Here is a 21,785-nt window from a genome sequence, read left to right as displayed (position 1 = left end):
AATCAGAAGTGGAGTGAACGTAATCAGATACGCAGACGACTTTATTATTTCAGGTTTCACACATGAAGTACTGGAAAATGAAGTTAAGCCTTTAGTATCATCTTTTCTTCATGAGCGAGGTTTAATTCTTTCAGAAGAGAAGACAAAGATTACATCTATCACAACAGGGTTTGACTTTCTTGGTTGTAATGTACGTAGATATAATAAGAAGTTAATTATTAAACCTTCGAAAGAAAGTATTAAAAGACTTCTTAATAAAGCACGTACATTGATAAAAGCAAATATAGAGAACACTCAGGCTATAGTAATTAAGTCACTCAACTCTCTACTGAGAGGATGGGGAAATTACTATCACCATGTGTGTGCTAAAAAAGCGTTTAGAAAGATCGACAATGAAATTTGGCATAGTTTATGGAAATGGGCAAAGAAAAGACATCCTCGTAAAGGATTACGTTGGATAAAGAATCGTTACTTCAAAGTAATGGGTCAACGCCAATGGGTCTTTGCTGCACCCATATGCAAGAACAAACCAAAAGAGATACGGTATTTAAGACTGCTTAAGCTGATTGATATACCTATCAGACGACATGTTAAAATCAGAGCGGATGCAAATCCCCTTGACTTAAAATGGAAAAAGTATTTTGATGAGAGAGTGAAACGAACAAGAATGTTAGCAAGCTCTTTCTCAAGAGAAGGTTCTCTACTGTTGGTGTCACCATTAAGAATGATGTTTCCTGAGGAATCATGAAGGACAAGCCGGTTCTAGAAAAGAAGAACTTAGATAAGGGGCTCAAGCGTAGTGTGGGGAAACCTGCATGCTGCGTTTCTAAGGGAGGGGGTAGTAGTAATACTGCTTCCTTACCTGACCAGCTTACTCGCGATAAAGGCTTCGAAAAACGAGCTCAATTATATGCTGCTAAGGCTTACTCAAGGCAAGCTGATAAATCTGGTAAGTACATTGATTTAAAGAAGGTTTTCTTTATTGCTATCTCTAATTGTAATTTATTTCCTGATAAGCTTGATTATATATCCAGCCACACTATAAGAGATGAGAAAACCAATGAGCATGACTTAAAAGATTTTCAATTTGTATTTATTGAACTACCTAAATTTCCTAAGAATAAGGAAGAACAGCTAGAAAGCATAGTGGATCGTTGGTTATTTTTCTTCAAATATGCAGATGAAACTACGGAAGAAGACTTAAGGAAAATAGCAGAAAAAGCACCAATAATAAAGTTAGCCTACGATGAATTAGACAGGTTTAGCTGGAATGAAAAAGATTTAGTAGCTTATGAAGAAAGAATAATGGATCTACGGAAAGAAGAAGCCATTCTTGAATACAGACTTGACCTTGCTACTGAAAAAGGCATCCAAATTGGCGAAGAAAGAGGCATCAAAATCGGTAAAGAGGAAGGGAAAATTGAAGTCGCAAAAGCAATGCTGGCTAATAATGTTGATGTCAACACTATTGTCAAGTTTACTGGCCTTTCTATTAGTGAGATTGAAGAATTAAGTGTGAACGGTACAGAGTAATTTCAAAGTGCATTTGCAGTTGGAACGGATACATTTAATGAGAGTCCCATTTCACGGTGTTCAAATCTACTCCTTCTTGTACCATCTCCCAAAGTGGGCTCATTTCTCTCAGTCGGCCAACATTTTTAGCAACAAGATCTGCTGCATACAAAACTTCTTCTTTAGTTGTAAATCGGCCTAGGCCAAATCTAATTGATGAATGCTCAAGGTCATGGCCATTATTTAGCGACCGTACTACATAGGAAGGCTCAAGAGACGCAGACGTGCACGCAGAACCAGAACTTACTGCTAAATCCTTGATTGCCATGATGAGAGACTCACCCTCAATATAGGGAAAGCTCAAGTTTAGGTTGCCAGGAATTCTATTTTCATAATCACCATTTAAAACGATATCAGGAAACGCTTCTTTTATCTTGTTATACAAAATATCCCTTAATTCTTCCACTCTAGTTGTTTCTTTTTTCATTTCTTCTCTAGCAATACGTGCCGCTTCACCAAAACCAACTGCAAGAGGTGTTGGAACTGTTCCAGAACGCATGCCTCTTTCCTGTCCACCACCACTAATTAGTGGTATCAGCCTAACACGAGGATTCTTTCTACGTACATATAATGCGCCTATTCCCATAGGTCCATAAATTTTGTGGCTAGAGAGACTCATAAGATCAATGCACATCTCATTAACATCAATTGGAACTTTTCCAAAGCTTTGAGCTGCATTTGTGTGGAAAAATATATTATGCTTTCTACATATTACACCAATTTCTTTGACAGGCTGAATTACTCCGATTTCATTATTTACCATCATCACTGAAACCAGGATTGTTTGATCAGTAATTGCTTCCTCAAGCTTTGATAAATCTATAATTCCGTTTTGCTTAACAGGCAAATATGTAACTTTAAAGCCTTCATTTTCCAGATGCCGACAAGAATCCAGAACACACTTATGCTCCGTGCAGACAGTTATTATATGATTTCCTTTATTTTTATAAAAGTGAGCAACACCCTTGATTGCCGTATTATTTGACTCAGTTGCACCTGAGGTAAAGATAATTTCTTTGCTATCTGCGTTCACCAGATCAGCGATGTGTTTCCTTGCTTTTTCCACTGCTTCTTCAGCAGTCCAACCAAATGAATGGCTGCGAGAGTGTGCATTGCTGAACTCACCAAAGTAAGGTATCATCACCTCTAAAACACGGGGATCTACTTTAGTAGTAGATTGATAATCAAGAAATATTGGTAATTTTATTTTAGCATCGTGTATTTTTTTACTTTCAACATTCATAAAGCTACCACGGAGACAAAATTTACAATTATTTTATAGCATTAAAACTTAATTTTTTCAAGATATAATCTTGCATCAAGTACAAAAGTGTCATCCAAGTAGCTGACACATAACTGTACGAACATTTATTTGCGAAAGCAGTGTGTTAAATGTTATAGCCAGTTTTGCCTCAAACACAAAGGCAGTGCCCAGACACTGGGATGACACCCTATTGGTGGCAATTGCTTCCAAATCATAATGTTTGTACAGCTGTGCGCCGTGCGCTGGAATCCGTTTTAGCCCTTATCTATATCTCAGTTCCACCAACAGTTATTGCGTCGACTTTGAGTGTCGGCTGACCAACTCCAACGGGCACATTTTGTCCATCTTTCGAGCATGTGCCAACACCAGGATCTAACTTTAAGTCATTACCAACCATAGATACTTTTTTCAACACTGTTGGACCGTCACCAATTAGTGTTGCTCCTTTTACTGGCTGTGTAATTTTGCCATTTTCTATTAGGTAAGCTTCCGAAGATGAAAAAACAAATTTTCCTGACGTTATATCAACCTGCCCACCACCGAAATTTACTGCATATAGACCTTTCTTTACGCTAGATATTATTTCCTTCGGTGTATACTTTCCGGGCAACATATAGGTGTTTGTCATGCGCGGCATAATAACTTCTTTATAACTGTCTCTTCTACCATTACCAGTTGGGCTTACACCCATGAGTTTAGCGTTCATATGATCCTGCATGTATCCTTTTAGGATCCCATCCTCTATCAATATATTATAACTGGGTGGAGTGCCTTCATCGTCTACGCTGATAGAGCCGCGCAAATTGGGCAGAGTTCCGTCATCAACTACTGTGATGTCACTAGCTGCTACTTGTTTACCCACAGAATTTGAAAATGCTGAGACTTTTTTGCGATTGAAGTCGCCCTCAAGTCCATGACCCACGGCTTCGTGTAACAATATTCCTGGCCAGCCTGGACCTAAAACGACTGTCATTTCTCCGGCTGGAGTTGGAATTGCTTCAAGATTTACCAGTGCTTGTTCTAACGCTTGGTTTGCAACTTCTTTCCACTTTTTCTCAGAAATAAACTTACTATAAGAGTCCCTTCCACCATGCCCTGCAGAACCTCTTTCGGTACGGCCATCTTTTTCTACAATGACTAGCACATTAAAACGTACCAGAGGCCTGATATCGCTTAATCTGTGATCACCCTTTATTATTTGTACAACTTGCCATTCTCCACTTAGAGTTATTTTTACTTGCTTCACGCAGTTATTTTTGGACCTTACATACTCATTAACCTCATTGAGTAGCTTAATCTTTGAATTCAGATCCATTTCATTTATAGGGTTAATCCTCGAATATAGGCTTTTTGTCTCTTCGTTTAAATTTATTGAATTTGTCTTGTTTAAAGACACTGAGCTTTTTACCATAGAAGCAGCATTACTAATTTCTTTTTCGCTGATCTCAGAAGAACAAACGAAAGATGTACTATCTTCACAAAAAGACCTTAAACCAAATCCCCTTCTAGTATTCAAGTCCATGTGTTTTAATATGTTATCCTCAAAAACCAGGGACTCCGACTGGCAAAATTCTAGAAACAGCTCACCACCATCGCTATTGCTCAAAGCGTTATTGACTATTTTATATACGTTATTAATATTAACATTGTTTTGAGCAAAAAATATTTGATCTAGATTTGGCATTACCTTTGAACTAAAAATTGTTTAAGTATATTATTTAACTTTAACATAGTAAACTATAAAAAGCCCGGGTGGCGGAATTGGTAGACGCGCTAGCTTCAGGTGCTAGTAACTTTTTAAGTTGTGGAAGTTCAAGTCTTCTCTCGGGCACTCTTAGCTTCCATATTGCTTATTGAATTAATTAATGTTATAATATAACATATTAGGTAATATTTATGCTATGTATGGTGAAAAAGATAAGTTAGCCTACAGAAAGAAGGTACGAACTTACTCGAAACGCTTAGTTACTACACTATCTACTATCTCTTTCATTGGATACATAGCGGCATTGGTCTTGAATATTCCTGTCTTAAGTCTGTATTTTAGTATTGCCGGCACTATATTCAGTGCACTTTCGTTTGCTTTAAATATATGGTCACTAAATGATCATTCCCGACAACAGAATCTTAATAAGAAATCTGGCATAAAAAACACTCCAGGACAAAAAAAGTTAACAAAGATCTATCTTGATATAGCATCCAGTGCTTCATTTCTAATAGGAGGTATTGCATCTATGTCGCTTTTTGAGTCTTCTGTTATTTATTTTGTTTCTACGCCTTTTTTTATTCTAGGCTGTGTTATTATGGCAGCTAATATCGTTCAAACTATGATTAGTGAACCACAGACAAAAAACGCCCTTGAGAATCTCTCTTCAAATACTGCAAGAGTACAAGCTTAAGTATTAACTTATACAGGAATATTAGCTATATAATTCCACTGAAGGAAGCCATTCAAAAGAGTTCGATGTAATTAGCGTCAAAAAAGTGTAAGCAGAAATTGTGGGCTTATTGGGGTAGGAGCTCTTAGTACTCCTACTTCCACATCAATTACTTGAATAATTGCTCAAGCTATCAAAATAAAAGTTTTTATTCAGTAATTTGTGTATAAAGGGTACTATTTTACTGGTAGTAAAATAAATCAGAATGAAGTCTATTTTATTAACGAGGCCTTTATTGGATTCGTTCAATACAAGAAATATATTGAGAAAGTATGGATACAAAGTTTATATAGAACCAGTATTCACAATAAAGTACTTAAATCCTGATATATCTGCGTACGAATTTGACGTTGTGATATCTACAAGTAAAAACAGTGTAAAGGCTTTTAGTCAAATATGCAAAGAGGATGACTTTCCGATTATTACAGTTGGTAATTCAACCATGCAGGCTGCAAAAAATTTGGGATTTTCTGATATAATCTCAGCAGACAGCAACGTTGATGGTCTGATATCATTCATAAAAGCTCATTATTCAAACGCAATAAAGTTCTTGTATATAAGGGGACAAGAAGTATCATGTGACCTCAAAAAGAGATTATCTGAAGAAGATTTTAACGTAAGAGAAGTTGTACTCTATAAAACAATCATTAAAAGGAGTCTAACTAATAGGTGTAAAAATTTACTGTTGGATGGTAAAATTGATAGCGTTGCTTTTTTTTCCTCACAGACAGCAAGGGTATTTTGTTCATTAGTTCTAAAAAGTGGGCTATCTCATGTGATGAATAATACAGTTGCATATACCATTAGTAAAAACATTGCTGATAGTTTAAAGTTAATCAAGTGGAAAAAAATTATAACATCGAGGTTGCCTACTGGGGAGAGTTTAATTGATATAATTAATAAGGATTGCTGATGCTAAAGATTGCAACTTGGAACGTAAACTCCATACGTAAAAGAGTTAATCAACTTTGTAGTTTTATAGTTGATAGTCAGATAGATATAGTTTTGCTGCAAGAGATAAAATGTACGGAAGAGCAATTTCCTTATGCAGAGATAGAAAAGTTAGGATATGAATATGCTATCTATGGACAAGTTGCAAGAAATGGCGTTTGTGTTTTATCTAAATATCCAATACTGGAAAAGTTTAAAATTGACATTGTAGAAGGTTATCAAGAAGCGCGTTATATAGAGTGCATAATAAAGCACAATAATCAGAAGGTAAGGGTGGGAAGTGTATACGTTCCAAACGGTCAAAGCCCGGACTCTCAAGCATTTGAATATAAACTCAAGTTTTTTGATAATCTATATGAAAGGATGAGCACTTTGTTAAAGAATGAAGAGTTAACTATTATAGCTGGCGATTATAATGTTGCACCGGATGAAATTGATGTCTTTGATTCAAACTTATTGAATGGCCAAGTGTGCTTTCATATAAGAGAACGTGAGAAGTTAAGAGCGATCTTGAATCTTGGGTTTAAAGATGCGTTTAGAATATCTCACCCAAATTTGCAACAATTCACTTGGTGGCATTATCAAGGCAATTCACTCAGAAATAATCAAGGAATGCGAATAGATTATATGCTGTTATCACCACAAGCTGTAGATAAATTGGAAACATGCTACATAGATGATAGATTGCGTAAGCTAGAAAATCCGTCTGACCATACTCCTGTTGTATGTGCTATAGAATAATAGCAGATCTCTTACACAATTCACTTTTAGCAAACCTGAGTAGTCTTACCTTTGCTGCTCTGTGGTTCTTCCCTTCGTTTGTTTTCCTTTCCTGTCCAAGATTGATCGCGCTGCTCACTCTTTTCGTTTTCCCTGTTGTTTCTCTGGGAAATTTGCTCAGGAACAGGTTGTTGTTCACTCTTTTCTTTTCCTTGGGAAATTTGTTCAGAAACAGAAATGGGTTGCTCACTCCCTTTAGCCTTCTCGACTGGGGTTCCTAAAATTTTATTGATGCCATCGCTAATTTCATTACCCCATTCTTTTCTTTCCTTTTCATCCCGTGAATGAGGGTTATACAAAGTACCTTTTTTGTCATTTGAAAAAAGAACCTCCACTCCTCCTTTTATGGCAAATATTGTGCCGATAGCAGTAAGAACTACTCCGAGTGTAGTAGGACCAAAAATTAACATTGGAATAGTGGAAAGAAGGACAGGAAAAAAGATCTTGCTTAAGAACGTTGTTACCATCTCTTCATCTCTTCTTTTCTTTTCCTTGGGAAATTTGTTCAGAAACAGAAATGGGTTGCTCACTCCCTTTAGCCTTCTCGACTGGGGTTCCTAAAATTTTATTGATGCCATCGCTAATTTCATTACCCCATTCTTTTCTTTCCTTTTCATCCCGTGAATGAGGGTTATACAAAGTACCTTTTTTGTCATTTGAAAAAAGAACCTCCACTCCTCCTTTTATGGCAAATATTGTGCCGATAGCAGTAAGAACTACTCCGAGTGTAGTAGGACCAAAAATTAACATTGGAATAGTGGAAAGAAGGACAGGAAAAAAGATCTTGCTTAAGAACGTTGTTACCATCTCTTCATCACTGAGTGGTGGTTCATCCTCTTCTTTTTTATCTTTACCTAAGAATGGTATTTTTTCTTTCATCCCATCCATAAAGGAGCCAGAAATATTTTTCGGGTCTATTTTGATCCCTCCAATTAGCAGCAGCAGCATTTCCAATACAAACTTTATGGATGAATCTTTAGCTTCTGTACCGCGTATATCAGCTACACAGTCATCTACTACTTCTTTTATTTTACCATTCTTGAGATTCTCCTCATTAGCTAATTTTTTCTCTCTAATTTTCTCAAATACGGAAAGTAAAAACTGAGAAAAATTCTCTTCACTGAGTGGTTCTACATCTTCTAGCTTGACATTATTGAATATAATTTGATTCTGACTTAGCATGAAAGCGAGTACTGCCTCGTCATCTTCCTTTAATTCTTTAGGTTGTACTTTGTTTTTTAGCAATTGTATAAAGGCATCATGGATTACCTGATGTTCCTCTTTTTCAAAAATTTTCTCATCTTCGTTAGTTACCTGAGTAGGTAACTTTGGAGGTTTTGAACTTTTTACTTGTGGGCCTGTCATGGCTGACCTATTTGCATTTGCTATGTTCTATTCTAACATATTTTTCGTATTAGTTCAAATGATTTATACTCCTAGAATTCACGATGTTTAAGTCATAATTAAGGGAATTTAGACCCCAGTTGTCGCCAACTTTTATTTCTACTTCAAGTGGTACAGAAATTTCTATTGCATTTTCCATTATATCTTTCATAAGTTTTGCTGTTTCTTGTACCTTTTCGTCTTCTACTTCAACCAGTAGTTCATCGTGAACCTGGAGGATTATTTTACCTACTTTTAATTGGTCAAAAAGCTGAATCGTCGCACGTTTTATTATATCAGCGGCGGTGCCTTGCAGTGGTGCGTTTATTGCTGCCCTTTCTGCAAATTGTCTTACATAAGGAATTGTATTATTTATGTCTCTCACAAAGCATCTCCTGCCAAACAAAGTTTCTACATAACCATGCAATCTTGCGATAGACACTGCTTTTTCCATATAGACCTTTATTTCTGGGTAACAGGAAAAATAGTAATTAATGTATTCAGCAGCCTCCGCAATGGTAATTCCAAGCCGCTTTGCAAGACCAAATGGGCTAATGCCATATATAATTCCAAAATTAATGGATTTTGCTTTGCGTCTTAATTGCTCATCTATTTCTTGCACTCCAAAAACTTGCCTAGCGGTGATATCGTGAATATCTTGTTCGTTTGCAAAAGCTTCTTTAAATGCTGCAACGTTTGCAACGTGTGCCAGGAGTCTCAATTCTATTTGTGAATAGTCAGCAGAAATTATCTTATGCCCTTTTGGCGCAATAAATGCTTGTCTGATAAGATTTCCCTCTTCGCTTCTGATAGGAATATTCTGTAAATTAGGATTGCTGGAGCTCAGCCTTCCAGTTGCAGTTGCAGTCGTTGAAAAGCTTGTGTGTATTCTACCATCAAGTGGATCAACTTGCTTTATTAATGCATCAGTGTAGGTGCCTTTTAATTTACTTAAATGTCGCCAATTTAAGATTTTACTTGCGATTTCTACCCCTTCTTCTTCGAGTGCCTCTAGAACTTCATAATTGGTGCTATACGATCCAGATTTTTTTGACTTTTTCTTTTTATTAAGCCCCATTTTGTTGAATAAAACATCACTTAATTGTTTTGGCGAAGCAATATTAAATCTTTCTCCTGCCAAATTATATATCTCATCTTCAAGCACGGCAATTACCTGCTGAAATTTATCGGACAGCTCCTGTAATTTTTGTATGTTCAGTAATATCCCATTTTTCTCCATATCAAATATTACTTTCATAAGTGGCTTATCGAAGCGCTCGTAAATTGTGAACAATTTTTCCTGAAATAACCTTTGCTTTAGCTTTTCATGAATTGCTATTAAAGTTTTTGCCGAGAAAATTTCTGCATTTTCACTCAAATTATGCGCAACTATGTTTGGAATACTGTGATCGTGTTTTCCTGTATCCAAGCTATACGACATTATCATCAAATCATCAACTGAATCTAACATCTTCTCTGTTGCAGGGAAGATTTTCCTGATCTCTTTAATGTTATGTATTATTTTAAGCACTCCATTTGAGAGTAAAGTTGAGTTAATTGTAATAAGTGCATCTTGTATGCTGTCTTGCTCTATATAAAAAATATTACTTTCGCTATAAGATAGACTTAATACATTGTTTTCAAGGTGGTAATGAATTGCAATTTTGCCTTCATATCTACAATGCTCCAAAAATTTCTCTAACTCTTCACTACTATATTCTATTTTCTCTTTTGTGCTAGACCCATTATAGGAAAAAAGCTTTTCCATTTTACCTATTAAAGAATTGAATTCATACTTCTTTAAAAAGGATAATAGTTTTTCCATATTTGGAGGGCGAACTTCACATTTTGCAATATCATGTTGAAGGTCTACTTTTTCGCATAGTGATAAAAGTTCTCTTGAAATTAGCGCTTTTTCCTTATGTTCAGCAAGAATATTACGAATCCTCGTTTGCTCGATGTTATCAATGTTCTCTATAATATTATTCAATGAATCAAATTCATCTAATAATTTAGTGGCAGTTTTTGGGCCTATTCCTGGAACGCCTGGAATGTTATCAGATGCATCACCAGTTAGAGAAAATAAATCAAGAAGCTTGTTTGAATTTACACCAAATTTTTCTACTATTTGTTTTTCATCTATGTATATATTTTTAATAGGATCAAATATTAGAATATTGTAATTCAAAAGCTGGAACAAATCTTTATCTGATGAAACGACTACCACTTTAAAGTCTTGGTGGTTGGCGTATTTTGCAGCTAGTGTTGCGATTATATCATCTGCTTCATAACCTTCAATCTCTTCATAGCTGAGGTTAAAAGCTTCTACCGCTTCCCTCAGTATGGTAAACTGTGGAGTTAGATCCTCAGGAGGCGTTACTCTGTTCGCTTTGTACTCAGGATATAAATCGTGCCTAAAATTCTTTTTTCCTGCATCAAGTGCTATAGTTAAATAGTCCGAATGGGCAATGTACTTAAGAACCATATTCAGAAAGCCATATACACCACCTATTGGCATTCCTGTTGTGGTAATTAAATGAGGTAGTACATAGTAAGCTCTGAAAAGAAAACCATAGCCATCGATGATTGTGAAAGTTTTTTCTTTCATTGTAGATATTTATGCGTGCTTTTGATGGTCCACTATTTAGCTGAGAAAATCAAGTTTTTGTTTTTCTGCTTTTGAGCGTTGTAAGAGATTTTACCGAAAATAGCATTCATGATGGGGATGTACACATATGTAATATTAAAACCTAGTAGAAGAAATTTGACCTTACCCAGAAGAAGTGGAGAGAAAGTGTGGAATGTTTTTTACAAAAAGAATGATGCATCAAATTGTTCTGGAATGCAATAGTTAATAGTGACGTTGTTTGTTATAAAAAATTTCTATGTATTCAAATATTGCAGTTCTAGTGTGTTGAGCAGAGTGTTGTGAAGTATCAATAAGTATTTCTCTTTTCAATGAGCTAAAGAAGCTTTCTGCAACAGAATTGTCGTAACAACAGCCTTTATTACTCATCTATATTCTTTACAGCTAAGAGATATTGATACCCTTGCGCAGTATATTGTGAACCTTGGTCACTGTGCAGCAGTAGATTTTTAACAGGTTTACGCCTATTAATGGCCATTAATAAAGAGTTCATAACCAATTGTTTATTTATTGCACTACTCATTAACTACCATACGTGAGAATTATTGCTGCCAAATATAGCCATCCCTCCTTGGTTTTGATGTAAGTAATCCCATACTTTATTTGGTTGATCAACAATAAAGTTTTGATCTAGTATATTGGGAGCTACAGCTCTATTATCTGTTTGTTGTTTTTTAATTTTAAACTTTCTTCTCAGTATAGCCCTGATGTCATTTTTCTGCATAATACTTTGCACCGTTTTCAAATTGCAACTTTTACCCAAAGCCTTCAATTCAGCATGAATTTTAGGAGCTCCATATCTACATTTAGAAACTTGATATATTTTTTGAATAGCTTCGAGTAGCTCTTTATTTGCTGATTCTCTACTGCTTATTTTTCTTGTGGTCCACTTATAGTAGCCACTAGCAGAAAATCCTACATAATTCCTGTACTTTATAGCAGTTACTATATAAAAAAATATTTTACTCTTTTTGACTGGCCAGGGCTTTTTTTTAAATGTCTCTTTCCCTTGTTACTCTTGCTTTGTAAATCAAACCTCTCTTTGTCATAAGGTGCTACATCTGGAAATGCATTTGCCGCTGACTTTTTTTCGTTATATTTCTTCATCCATTTTCCTAATACACTATCCCTTATTCCTAGATCTCTTGCTACTTTTGCAACTGGTTGACCTACCTTTCTTTGTTCATTTGCCAGCTTAACAGCTTCCAATTTGAATTCTGCCGTATATTCTCTTGCCATTTCTAATCCTCCAAAATTTTATTTTACCCGAAAAAACTCTTTTCTTTCTCTCCACTTTTTCTGGGTAAGGTCACTATTTCTTAAGTAATTTACACTTCAGAGTTTATCTGCTTTAAAGTTTACTCTATTCTGTTTCAGCATTTGTCATAAATCCTTAATTATTTCTGTATCCGTTCAGGAGAGTGGTTTAAGAAACAATAGATAGGAGATTTTGGAAAGGATTGAGACCCCTTTGTTTCCAAGTTAAGTATAATGAAATTATCCGCTCAAGGAATGTATTTCCCCGCTTTGATTGTGTAAAATATGAGTTTTTGCGATAAACGACATAATGCCGAATTTGCCGTTCAGCGTGGTTATTTGTCAGCGGAATATTTTCTGGGTCATCTAAAAATTTCCACATCATTCTTTCAGATCTCAGAACATTTTTTGCAACTCGAGAGGCTCCAATTGCTTCAGGTAAACGAGATATCTCCTTCAAGTAATACTTTGTACGTTTTCTTAATTTTCTGGCACGTCTGACAAACCTCAAAACATCTATCTCACTTTTTAGTAAAGCTTTTTTTAGTGCAAATAATTCAGTGGCCACGTTTCTCAAGTAACAACCCAGAACTTTAACTTCAATATTCCAACTATGTGCTAATCTTTCAAAATCTCTTGATAAATGTGCCCAACAGATTTGCCTGTTTTTATCGGCAAAATAATTGTATGCTGCATACCTGTCAGTTATTACCAAGCTATTGCGATTGCAGAATTTACTATTTTGTAAAACTTTCATTCCTCTTGACTCTGTAAATTTTACAAAACTTGCCGTATTGCTTGCAAACATCCAACACCAAGCGAGTTTACCTTTGTTATAATGGCTCGTTTCATCAATATGTAGAACTTTACTCCTACTTATCTCTTGTTCGATCTGCTCATACATTTTTTTGCATTTTGAAGCAACTCTATGTTCACTATTTGATATGCTACCGACGCTTATGTTCAAATTGAAGATATCATTTACGACACTCGCTATTTCGCGTTTTGAATTTTTGTAGAATCCGCTGAACGCTGCAATTATTGACTTAACCCTTGGACCAAATGTATCTGGCGTAACACCTTCCGGTAACTTGCTACTTCTTCTCTTTCCGCATCTCCGACAACGGCCATGTTCTAACTGATATTCCACTACATAAGGCTTGATTTCTGGAAGATCAACTTTCTGATGAATATATGGTTTTTCACATATTGCAATTTCTCCTCCGCATTCGCAAGTATTAGGCAACTCTATCTTTACTACTTTATCTGCATCCATGTTGGCGCGAAAACTTCCTTTATGACCAACCTGACCGCCAATATTCCTTTCGCTTTTCGGCTTATTCTTTTTTATTTTATACAACTCTTTGGAACTTGGTATTGATGAATTTTTTGAGCTTAAACCGAGTCTTTCTCTTAACTCAGCATTTTCTATCTTTAAAGCCTTATTTTCTGCTTTTAAACTTTCATTCTCTTTTTCCAATCTTTCTATTTTTGCTTCTAACCTTTCTATTTTTTGCTGTAAATTTTTGCAAAGTTCTAAAAGGTTTACCATATTATTTCACTTTTGCTCTATGATTATCTTTTTAGATCACCTTGTCTACCTTATTCTGCCACTCCGCTGAACGGATACTTATTTCTGACTTTTTAGTTCAGTTTTTAACCATTCTTTCCTTAACTTAATGGCAGTGACAATAAGCCTATCTATCATTCTGATGTGATTTCAGTTTTGTTTACGTGCAAACTCTCTAATCCCACCTTGTAGTTAGGATAAATTAGAGAGACATTAAGATCTTTTTTAATTTTAACATTACTTACTCTCTTTGATCCTAAATAAAAACTCTGTGCATAATCTGGTAACTCAATTGGTTCTGGAGGGCTAACATTGAGAAGTTTGGTCGCATATATTACCACTTCAGATTGTGTAGTGGGTAAATCGTCTGCACAATTGTATATTTCACCAGGTTTTATGTTTTGCATGGAAGAAAATAAAATATTCGATATATCTTCAACGTGAATACGAGAAAAAAAATGCCCTTCTTTTTTCACATTTCTTGCTTTGCCAAGCTGCAAGTCAATTAACACGTTCCTACCAGGACCGTATATTCCAGCTAAACGAAAAATATGTACAGGCAGTTTGCTATTTAGCCACTTCTTTTCAGATTTAAGGCGCTTTTCTCCTCTGATTTCTATAGGTCTTGTTTCAGATTCCTCATCCACCCAATTACCAGAGTGATCACCATAGACGCTAGTTGCAGACAAATAACCAAGCCATTTTACATTTTGCAGACAATCACCGTATCTCTCCACAACATCATCGCCATCTGGAGGAATAGAAATTAAAACGTGCGTTGCGCTTTTAAGCAGATCTTGACTAACTTTCTCATAATTAAAGAGGATTACATCTTGTATATTTTTACTTCTTGATGTGCCACTGACTTTCCAACCTAAGTTCAGTAATTTTTTCGATAAAAATTTAGCTACATATCCATAACCAAAGCAAAACAAGTGCATGAAAATTAATTTTTAAAATTCTTCTTGATAAATTCTACTCCTAATTTTATTCCCTCTTCATTAATAATATGCCCTAATGCATGAATTGGGTGTCCTTCAACATTTACTCCATTTTCTTTCAGAGCTTTAACCGCTAAGTCGAGGGACGAAAAAGGTACCACGTCGTCAGCATCACCATGGATAACACATATGTTAGGTTTTGACTTGATCTCTGGTGCAGTTTTTGAAGGTGAAAGAAATCTACCAGAGTATGCAACAACTGATGCACAGGATTGAGAGCGGGTGAGAGCTGTATGTATTGCAAGCATTGCTCCTTGAGAAAATCCAACTAAAGAAAGTTGCGTATCTTTTAAATTAAGCTCCTTTAATTTTGTATCAATGAAATGATTTACAATTGATGTAGCATTTTTTACTCCATTATATAGCGCTTCCTCACTACGATCTTCCAAGCTGAACCACTGATAACCATCACCTATTTCTCTTTCAAACGGAGCATTGGGTACTGCAAAATATGAACCCAGTAAAAACTTGCTCATAACTTTAGCAAGGTGAATGAAATTATCGCCACTTGAGCCCCAACCATGTAAAAAAACAATCAAATTTTTCTTATTTCCGCCTGCACAAATTTCTGGACCTCTAAGTTCAATCATTTTTTTTCCTTTTGCGTTTATATTTTTATCTAACACTAATTTTCAAATTTGTAAAACCAATGTGCAATTACGTTCCCGATACTATAGCTAAAGTGACTTAGGTTCATCGACGATTTGAAAAACCGTCATTCCGCTACTTGTTAGCGGAATCTATACTAAGATACCGCGAATGAATCGCGGTATGACGTAGGATTGCTGTCATTCCAGTGCTTGACACTGGAATCCAGGAAACTTAACTTTACACCAGGTAATAAGAACTGGATCCCAGTGTCAAGCACTGGGATGACACCTCTGGGCACTGCCGTCATAAAGGAACCAGTGTCAGCTACTTTCATGACATCAATAATTGACCTCGACTTACCGTCCAACTAGAAAGTTGTATATAGAATGACAGAAATCCAGATGTTATTTATTTACTTTCGATCTTTTCTATCAATTTTTTAACTAAGCCTCTTAGCTTTTTACTGGATTCATTAAGCTCTTGAATCTGCGAGCTGCGCTCTTTCATTAGTTCCTTATAGTTACCTCTTATGTAGTCAATCATTTCCTTCATCTGAGCAATCATCTTGTTAACATCCATACTGCCCAAATCAGGTATCATGCCAGGCATAGCCCCTTCTAACATACCGCCAGCCATAAGCTGCTGAGACATTTGCATAAATGGTTTTAAAGCCTGATTAAGCAATTCAGGATCCTTGGCTAATTTTTCTATTTGCTCTTTGCAAGTATCCATATACTGCTTCATAAATTCATCTCCTTGCCCTTTGTCTATCATAATTATAACCTACCTAAAAATACGTGTCCTTTATTATATATTATTTTAAAATTAAAAACAATACAAAATACCTGTCACAATTGCATTAATACTTTTTAAATAATAAAAAATGCTCCTTTGCTTATAAAGGGTCACATACTTTCTTTAACCACTCCTTATCTTTGACGCTATTTTCTAAGTTTTTATAGACAAATTGATGGTAGCCATTTATCCATTCAATTTCATCCTTAGTAAGCATTTGCACACTTATTAGCCTTCTATCATATGGAATAGAGGTTAGTTGTTTAAATCCCAAGAAACCATTTTTATGTTTATCAACATACATCAGATTTTCAATCCTTATTCCATACTCTCCCGGAATGTAATAGCCAGGTTCGTTGGATAGTATCATGCCTGGCGTGAGTTTCACTTTATTTCCCTTTGATATTGCTTGTGGTCCTTCGTGTACTGATAGGTAACTTCCTACTCCATGCCCTGTACCATGCATATAGTCCATTCCAAATTTCCATAAATGCGTACGTGCTAATATATCCAATTCTCCACCAGTAGTGCCAGGAGGAAAGATGACACTTGCTATAGCAATGTGAGCTTTGAGTACTATTGTATAGTGGGTTATTTGTTCATCAGTTGGATTGCCAATTGCTACAGTTTTTGTCACATCAGTTGTGCCGTCAAGGTACTGGCCACCAGAGTCAATCAAATACAGTCCATCTTTCTGAATTACTTTATTCGTCTTACTGCTTGCACGATAGTGAATTATTGCTCCATTCTCATTAAATGCTGAAATTGTTGGAAAACTTAGTTGCTTAAACAAATTCTGCTCTTTTCTGTATTCTAAAATCTTTTCTTCAGCTTCAAGTTCTGTACCAACATTATTTTCAAGCCAATATAGAAAATTTGTAACTGCCACTCCATCTCTGATATGCGCATTTATAGCCCCAGCTATTTCAGTTTGGTTTTTTGCTGCTTTATAAATTAGACAAGGATCTTCTCTCTCAGCTACCTGTTTATCTTTTATTACAGCCATGATACTCATTGGAGTTGTGCTTGGATCCATGACTATTGAATTTAGCTTGTGCAGCGAATTTTCTAGCTCACTAATATCAAAAATATTTATATGATTGCCTAAATTTGCTTCTATAGTTGAATGTTCTTTATCTTGAATAAACAAATCAACATTACCGCTTTTATACAATATAGCACGACCCAATATACATGGAGTATATTTAGCATTTTCGTTTCTTAAATTTAATAACCATGAAATTGAATTTGGATCAGTTAAAAGCACTGCTTCAGCTTCTTTATCTATACTTTTAGCGACTTTTTCACATTTGTCCTTACTACTTTCACCAGCATGTTCAATAGAATGTAAAACCACTGCTTGTTTTCGATAGTCACTTTTTTTTCCAGCTAAACAGGGTATTAATTTACAGATATTCTCATACTTTCTTATATCTTCTATGGTAAAATATTGCAAATAATAACCTAGTGAGGCAGTCGATGTTAAGTTTGCTTTTATCCATTCGCGTGGATCCTCTTCTTGTATATTATATACTTGAAAATTGCCCCGATCGAGCTGATTGCGAGCTTGTGTGATATAGCGTCCATCCGTAAAAAATGGGCACTTGTTGTCTTTTGTAACGATAAGTAGCCCATTTGTTCCTGTAAAGCCACACAGCTTTGTTAGCTCCTCTGAATACTCATTTAAATATTCATCTTTAGTATGCAACATAAATGCATCAACGTTTATCTCGTGCATAAAAGAACGAAATTCTTCGATTTTTGACATAGAACACCTCATACAAAATTAGCAGCCACTTTCGTTTTCCTGTTTCTCAAATACACTAATATGCTCACTATCGCTGCGGGAGTGATGCCTTGTATTTGCTTTGCAATGCCAATCGTCGCTGGTTTTATCGTCTGCAACTTTTCTATTACTTCACTTGACAGGCCTTTAACTTGTGAATAGTTGAAATCAATTGGAATTTGAGTGTTAATTTCCTCTCGTAAAAACTTCATATCCGCTTCTTGTCTTATTAGATAAGGTTTGTATTTTGCTTCAATTTCAACCGCTTCGCATATTTCATTCTTAGCTCTATTATCCGCTTTGGTGTGTCCCATTTTGTCATTCCAGCGCGTGACGCTGCTTAACTCCGGCCATATTTCTTGTAATTTATTCCAGTCGATGTTTGGATAGCTAAGTAAATCTAGTGCCGTTTTTCTTATCCCATCATAAGATATTTTGATACCATAAGACCTAAGCTGCTCAGGAGTAATCGTCAGACTCCCTAACTTCTCTTCAAGCTGCTTAATGGATTCAAGTTTATTCTGTAAAACAGAGTATCTCTCATGCGAAACAAGGGAAATATCATAACCTTTTTGTGTTAATCTTCTATCTGCATTGTCTGACCTGATAGCTAGCCTATATTCTGCACGCGAGGTAAATAATCTATAAGGTTCGATCACCCCTTTAGTGACTAGATCATCTATCATTACACCGATATACGAATCTGTACGATGGAGAACAAAGCTTTCTTTTTTTTCAAATGCAGAGAGTGCTGCATTAATTCCGGCGATAATTCCTTGCCCTGCTGCTTCTTCATATCCAGTGGTGCCATTAATTTGGCCAGCAAAATATAGGCCTTTGACTTTCTTGGTTTCAAGAGTATGAAACAGCTCTCGTGGGTCAATATAGTCATACTCAACTGCATATCCAGGTCTTAGTATTTCTGCATTTTCAAGTCCCTTGATACTCTTTATCATTTCACGCTGCACTTCAATGGGCAATGAATTTGAAATTCCGTTCGGGTATACAGTATCATCATCCAGGCCTTCTGGTTCTAAAAATATTTGGTGGCTACTTTTTTCTGCGAATTTTTTCACTTTAACTTCAATGGATGGGCAGTATCTTGGCGCAACAACGTCACTTAGATACGAAGAAGCTGACCTATGAAGATTTTCTCTAATTATTTTATGCGTATTTTCATTAGTATGGGTAATAAAGCATGATACCTGAGGTTGGTTAATTTTTTCTGTGAGATAAGAAAACGGCACAGGTGGATTATCACCCACTTGTTCTTGCAATATTGACCAATTTATAGTGCCACGATCAAGCCTTGGTGGAGTTCCGGTACGCAGTCTACCTAATCTAAAATCATATTTATTCAACGTATTTGCAAGTTCTACTGCAGGCTTATCTCCCATTCTCCCTGAAGGGGTTGTTTGTTCTCCTATATGAATTACACCTTGCAGAAAAGTTCCTGTGGTTAAAACGACTTTACCTGTTAGTATATGTTCCCCTGAGCTTGTTATTACAGCTTTAATGCACAATTCTCCATTGTTATTACTCTCTATAAGGAAATCGTCAACTGACTCTTCTTTTACCGTCAAATTGTTATAATTTAGAATAATTTCCTGTATTGCTTGCTTGTATAATTTTCGATCTGCCTGTGCACGTGGTCCCCACACTGCCGCACCTCTGCTGCTATTTAAAATGACTGAGTGTATGCTTGCTCGGTCGATTGCTCTTCCCATTATTCCATCAAGAGCGTCAACTTCCCTGACTACAACACCCTTTGCAACTCCTCCGATTGCTGGATTGCAGGACATTTCCCCTATAGTTGAAATTTTATGAGTTATAAGCAGCGTGTTTGTACCAAGGCGAGCTGCCGCAGCAGCCGCTTCGCACCCTGCATGACCACCACCTACTACTACTACATCATATTTATGCATGCCTTCTTGAGTAATTCTTACTCTACTAATATTCTAACTATTAGCGGTTAATGTCAAATTTTACAGTAATTAACTATTTCAATCATCAGTGGCTAATGTATAGCTAACCCCACGTCATACCGTCACGGTATCTCTAGATCCCGCTAACAAGCAGCGGGATGACGGTTTTTCAAATTATCGGGTTTTAGTGGGGCGAGCGACCAGGATCGAACTGGCGACATTCAGTACCACAAACTGACGCTCTACCAACTGAGCTACGCCCGCCAAGATATAAAATTTCTAACATAAGAGCGCAAATAGTCAATTGATTATTTAACTCTCCTTTTGCAGAGGGTTTTAAGTTTAGCCAATAAATATTTTCATTGATACTTTTACCATTATAGTTAATTGTATTGACACTAATGAAGTAGTGGTATGTTTAAAAGTATTTTCACATTTAGTTTTTTTACGGCTATTTCAAGGATCTCAGGGTTAATAAGAGATGTATTGATTGCTACAGTTATTGGTGCAAACTCTCTTGCAGACATATTTTTTTCTTCGTTTCGCTTTGCCAATCTATTTCGAGCATTTTTTGCAGAAGGAGCGTTCACTACCTCATTCATACCGTTATACTCGACAGAATCATATGATAATAAGAAGGCATTTAATTTTGCAAGTAGTGTAATATCCATTACGTTTATTATCTTAGTAATTTTTTGCCTTATCATGCAAACTTTCTCCCCTTATATGATTCAAATTTTTGCTCCTGGATTTGACCAAAGTAAGTTTACCCTTACTGTTACTTTATCAAGAATTATGATGCCCTACATAATCTTTGTTTCAATTGCATCACTTATTGGTGGAATGCTGCAAGTAAAGCAGCATTTTGCTTCAACAGCTATTGCACCAATCGTTTTGAATCTCTGTTTAATCATCAGTTTGTTTGTGCCTTACGTAAAAACTCCAGCGCACAACCTTTCTATAGCTGTTCTTATAGGAGGAATTTTCCAGCTACTTTTGATACTATTTAGTGCATACAAGTTAAAGGCAGCTTTTTCTTTTAGCCTTGAATTAAGCAATGAAGTAAGGTTGTTTTTTAAGCGTGTGATACCTGCAATTATCAACAATTGTGTAACTCAAATAAGCTTATGGATTGATACAATAATGGCAAGTTTTATACCAAATGCGGTGTCTTATATATATTATGCCGATAGACTAAATCAACTACCGCAGGGAATAATCGGTACTGCAATTGGTACAGTGCTTCTTCCTCTAATTTCAAAACAGGTGAATAATACTGAAAATATAGTCAAAATACAGAACAAGGCTCTCAACATAGGATTAATGTTAATTATGCCAACAACTGCTGCCTTTATCATTATTCCCGACATAATTTTACTTACGCTTTTTTCTTACGGCCGGTTTGATCATTATGCAGTGCAGCAAACTGTTCCCACTTTAATAGCATTTTCTCTTTCTTTACCTGCATTTATTATAAATAAAGTATTGCTACCTACATTTTTTGCTAAAGGCAATCTGAAAATACCAACCATATTTTCGCTAATGTGTCTTGGAATTAATGTAGTGCTAAACCTTTTGTTAATGAACAAGTATCAGCATACGGGGATTGCTATTGCTACTTCCGTTTCCACTTGGATAAACTCCATTCTATTAATTAGTTATTTAACAATAAATAAGATGTATAAGGTTAGCCAAGCGTTATTGTTAAATATCATGAAAATTTTTGTAGCAACGGCAGTCATGTCAATAGCCCTTTATATTTTTAATTCTTTGTTGGCAGGATTATTTTTTGATAAAATGTTGGCTCGTATTGTTTATTTAGCGA

At 35.8% G+C, this 21,785-nt stretch overlaps 2 protein-coding genes and 2 non-coding genes across 7 annotated transcripts; 1 reads left to right on the top strand and 3 right to left on the bottom strand.

The window, feature by feature from the left end:
• Window positions 1-1,309: 1,309 nt before the first annotated feature.
• On the bottom strand, window positions 1,310-2,862 carry LOC123258010 (cysteine desulfurase IscS-like). Its single transcript, XM_044717936.1, has one exon. The coding sequence runs from the start codon at window positions 2,813-2,815 to the stop codon at window positions 1,568-1,570; it is 1,248 nt and encodes a 415-aa protein (XP_044573871.1). The 5' UTR covers window positions 2,816-2,862; the 3' UTR covers window positions 1,310-1,567.
• A 1,720-nt stretch (window positions 2,863-4,582) lies between these two features.
• Trnal-cag lies at window positions 4,583-4,667 on the top strand. The gene has a single exon. It is a non-coding gene; the product is annotated as a tRNA-Leu (tRNA).
• A 9,181-nt stretch (window positions 4,668-13,848) lies between these two features.
• On the bottom strand, window positions 13,849-20,203 carry LOC123258007 (tRNA uridine 5-carboxymethylaminomethyl modification enzyme MnmG). 4 transcript variants are annotated; one of them, XM_044717932.1, is made up of 4 exons: window positions 19,241-20,203; window positions 16,552-19,175; window positions 16,300-16,485; window positions 13,849-16,241 (listed from the first exon to the last, which is right to left on the bottom strand). In XM_044717932.1, the coding sequence occupies exon 2, from the start codon at window positions 18,989-18,991 to the stop codon at window positions 18,026-18,028; it is 966 nt and encodes a 321-aa protein (XP_044573867.1). In that variant the 5' UTR covers window positions 18,992-19,175; window positions 19,241-20,203; the 3' UTR covers window positions 13,849-16,241; window positions 16,300-16,485; window positions 16,552-18,025. The 4 variants fall into 4 exon arrangements, with proteins under 4 accessions (XP_044573867.1, XP_044573866.1, XP_044573864.1 ...); XM_044717931.1 differs by having other exon boundaries at window positions 16,300-16,482; XM_044717929.1 differs by having other exon boundaries at window positions 16,300-19,175; window positions 19,241-19,458; window positions 19,510-20,203.
• On the bottom strand, window positions 20,152-20,224 carry Trnah-gug. Its single transcript has one exon. It is a non-coding gene; the product is annotated as a tRNA-His (tRNA).
• Window positions 20,225-21,785: the final 1,561 nt, after the last annotated feature.

This window comes from Drosophila ananassae (assembly GCF_017639315.1).
Source record: "Drosophila ananassae strain 14024-0371.13 chromosome 4 unlocalized genomic scaffold, ASM1763931v2 tig00000240, whole genome shotgun sequence".
NCBI lineage: Eukaryota > Metazoa > Arthropoda > Insecta > Diptera > Drosophilidae > Drosophila > Drosophila ananassae.
The sequence above is the reverse complement of the archived record's forward strand: the minus strand, read 5'-3'. Positions and strand labels throughout refer to the sequence as shown.

What these genes read in the sequence shown, in the direction of transcription:
- LOC123258010 (XM_044717936.1), bottom strand. Translation starts at nt 2,815, where the DNA reads ATGAATGTTGAAAGTAAAAAAATACACGATGCTAAAATAAAATTACCA.
- LOC123258007 (XM_044717929.1), bottom strand. Translation starts at nt 18,029, where the DNA reads ATGAGGTGTTCTATGTCAAAAATCGAAGAATTTCGTTCTTTTATGCAC.